Source organism: Ciona intestinalis, chromosome 10 (genome assembly GCF_000224145.3).
Source record: "Ciona intestinalis chromosome 10, KH, whole genome shotgun sequence".
Taxonomy (NCBI): domain Eukaryota; kingdom Metazoa; phylum Chordata; class Ascidiacea; order Phlebobranchia; family Cionidae; genus Ciona; species Ciona intestinalis.
Window position 1 is genome coordinate 476,817 of NC_020175.2, and position 3,563 is coordinate 480,379.

General features: G+C 33.9%; 1 protein-coding gene across 1 annotated transcript in view; it reads left to right on the forward strand.

Annotated features, from left to right (window-relative positions):
• Positions 1–3,127, forward strand: part of LOC100186180 (multiple PDZ domain protein-like) — a 9,553-nt gene extending 6,426 nt beyond the window's left edge. Inside the window, 5 exon segments of the mRNA XM_009861552.3 lie at positions 125–230; positions 525–595; positions 1,234–1,672; positions 1,674–2,078; positions 2,216–3,127. Coding sequence (XP_009859854.3) covers positions 125–230; positions 525–595; positions 1,234–1,672; positions 1,674–2,078; positions 2,216–2,565 — 1,371 coding nt within the window. The 3' untranslated portion in view covers positions 2,566–3,127.
• Positions 3,128–3,563: the final 436 nt, after the last annotated feature.

Genomic DNA, 3,563 nt, shown 5'->3' on the forward strand with positions numbered 1-3,563 from the left:
TACAAAGTAACATACATGGTAGCTCGTAAGCTGGCACGAGGTGTTAAACCCGTGTTATAACGACTGTCATTTTCCGGTCACGCGAGGATAAAGTAAGTTACATTTATTCATTCATATTCTCCAGATCACTTTCTTAGTGGTTGATGAAAAAGCTGATGTATATTACAAGAAGAAAGATATTGAGATTACAACAAAACTTCTTGTGGTTGCTGCTGTGTTGGAAGCAAATGGTTTGTTTGTGTTTAACTGGTCACTACATGTTGTTTAAGTTGCCAACCATACAGAAAAAGGGCAATTTAAGGCTGTAGTCATTCATTAGTGTAAATAGGTGTATAAAATAGATCCCTCATATTACATTTTTTAATTATACCAGAACACTTACGTACAAATATTATTCTACCTTTTTAGTAAAACAGTGATATCTAGGGGGTTTTTGGTTAAGAGTCTAGGCTTTTTAGCAGTATTCTCAAATATTAATATTGTTAAAATCACATTTAAATTTAATATATTTTTACTTAAAACAGATGAGACCAAATCTTCAACATCTTCACTTGTGGAAGCTGCTGCAAGTGTTCATGCTGAAGCAGATGATGAGGTTTGTATATATCTTACTTTAATCAGTGTGGTTTACATGTTTACACCAAGCATACTCTACTGTTTTCTTGGGGCTCGCCTGTGAATCTTTTTTATTGTTAAACAGTACAATGCGTGCATATTTAAACTTTTTTCGACGACGATTTCATTATGTGCTAGTTCATTGGTGCTCTACTTTCTTGTTCCAATATATTTTCTGATTTTGGGTTCAACTCACACTCAGATAAACACAGCAGTAAAACTCAAATCTTGTCTAACTATACACTAGAGCTGTGTTCCTTAAGCTGTGGTATCAGTACATCTGTTCCCTAAGTTGTGGTATCAGTGCAAACACACAGTAGGTCCCAGCAAACACACAAAATTCAGTGGTGGTTCTAAATTTTAATACAGTGACTAAATGTCTCTTATATTGTTTTGCATTATGCTTATAGGCTAGTCGGGAAAAAGTAATTTAACATAAAATAAGGTCTGGAAAAAATAAATAAATTTGCAAAAAAGGTGATATGTCAAAATTTGGAAAACTTCATTTGAGATATGCTACCTATTTTAAAATTTGCTATACATTATTGCAATTTTGTTTTAATGCCCATTAATGTTTCTTATTCCTATGAAAATTCAAAAGAATCTATTTCTCTGTAGAAACATCTTGATCCTCCTGTTATTGATTTCCCGGGTCCACCAGAAGATGAGCAGGAGCTGAACGAGGAGATCAGACATGAAATCCGTGAAGAAATTGCTGATGCAGTGGAAGACAAAATGGAAGACCAGCTTGAGGAGCAAAGAGAAGAAGCTTTGGAGGAACTCGCTGCAGCCGCTGCTGTGGCAGTGGTGGCGGATGAATTCCAAGAAGATTTGAAAGAAGAAGTTGCTGAAGAGATCAGGGATGAAATTGAAGATCGGGTGGAAGATAAAATCGAGGACGCAATAGAAGATGCAATTGAAGAAGCAATCAAGGAAGAAGTTAAAGAGGATATGAGACACGATCTTGCTGAAGATTTGAAAGAAGAAATTCGCGAAAATATAGTTGATGATGTCATTGATGTCAGAGAAGAAGTAAAAGATGAAATCCGAGATAATTAGGGAAGAAGTGGCTGAAGCAATTGTGGAGGATATTGTTGATGAATACAAGGAGGATAAAAGGGAAGACATCATTGATGAGCTTAAGGAAGAGATAAGAGAAGAGTTGGTTGAAGACATCAAAGAGGAAATGGTGGAAGAAACGAAAGAAGATATTGAAACTCGATTAAGAGAAGAAGTAAAAGCCCAGCTTGAACAGGAAAGGAGAGAGCAGATGGAAGAAGAAGAACGAATGAGAGAAGAAGAAAGAAATAGAGAAGAAGAGAGGTTGAGGGAAGAAATGGAAGAAAGAAGAAAGGCAGAGGAGAAAGCAGAAATGGAGGCAAGAATAAAAGAGGAATTAAGAAAAGAAGTTGAAAGAGAGATGAAGCTGGAAGCTGCTGCAAGATTAAAAGAATCTATTGAAGGTGGAAGATCTTTGTTGGAATTTTTAATTTTAATACTTTTATAATTTTTTTTTTTTTTAAGAAAAAAATTTTGTACTTCTTACTTTTTATGAAAAATATATTTTAATTCATATTTCTTAATGTTTCTTTTTTTACAGAATCTGCTCTGCCCCCACCACCAGTTGAGGTTGTATCGCAAGAACCAATCAATAACGCTGACATCGTCAAAGCCGCCGCTGCTCTGCATACAGTCCGAAGATTTAACGAACCTGCTCCAGCTCAGAACTCAATTAGGCCAGGTGGACAAAACACGTTTAAAAATGCAATGTCGAGATTCCAACAAGATGGTGCAAATACAAAGCCTATCTGGGCCAAAAACATTTCAACAAAAAAACCTACAGAGGTTAATAAACCAACAGTAAATGGAAACGCAAAGCCAAGGCAAACCAGTTGGTCAGGAAATGGAATGTCTCTCAATATTGTTGAGACATCATCAGTTTTTGATTAATTTTATGTGTTATAATTTAATTATTCCACTTATAAGTCTTCATTTTAAGTAACATAATAAGTCATAACATTTCTTCCAAATGAGAAATAAATTGGTGCCAAGGTGTCTCAACTAAAATAGCAAGTAAATTAATCAACAAAATATGTAACTTTCATTTCGCTGTATTTAAAACCACCTCAATGTATTTCCTTGTTGGAATAGTTTTAATCTTTTGTAAATATCTTGATTGTTCAATAATATGTTCACTAATTGTAAACTTTTGTGTAAATATGTTCATCTAATTCCAAGTGAACAGAAGTGATATTACAAAACCATATATTTTAAATTTTGTCCAAAAGTTTAGTTGCAATTAATTTTCTAACATAAAAAGCATTAAACAGCAGTTGTGTTGGACATTTATAGTAATGTTTTTTGTTAGAGGCCTTTTAATGTCGCTTTGCAGCTTAAAACAAAGGCATGAACAATAATGTTAGAATTTGTTTGATTACTTTTAAAGTCATTGTGATTGCTACACTGTATTATTTTTTAAACGAATCAATAAAAGAAACCAGTATATACGTAACGTTAGAATGCAAGGGTTTAAATTAGAATTTTAAGGTTGACATTAGGTCTAAAACAGCAACAGTTGTTAAAATATTTTTTCTCTGTGTGTGTTAAAACAGAAACAAGTTGGTATATTTAGTATAAATGAAATTGAGTTAAAGTTTTTTGAGTATGGTGACTTCAACAAAAGACAAAATAAATTACGTAACACATACGTGGTAACTCATAAGTTGGCACGCTAGGTGTTTAACACAACACCCGTGTTATGACTGCCGTAAATTGTCACGCCACGTGAGGATAAACATGTTATCCTACATTTTTATTAAACATTTTAGTGTGAACGACACAAAAGCCCGGTATACATGTGTGCTACACAAAAACTTTTGTGGTAAACCACTTTGTTCTGCTTATTTGAGCAAAACAGTAGGTACGCTTTTTTAACGGCACTATTTTCT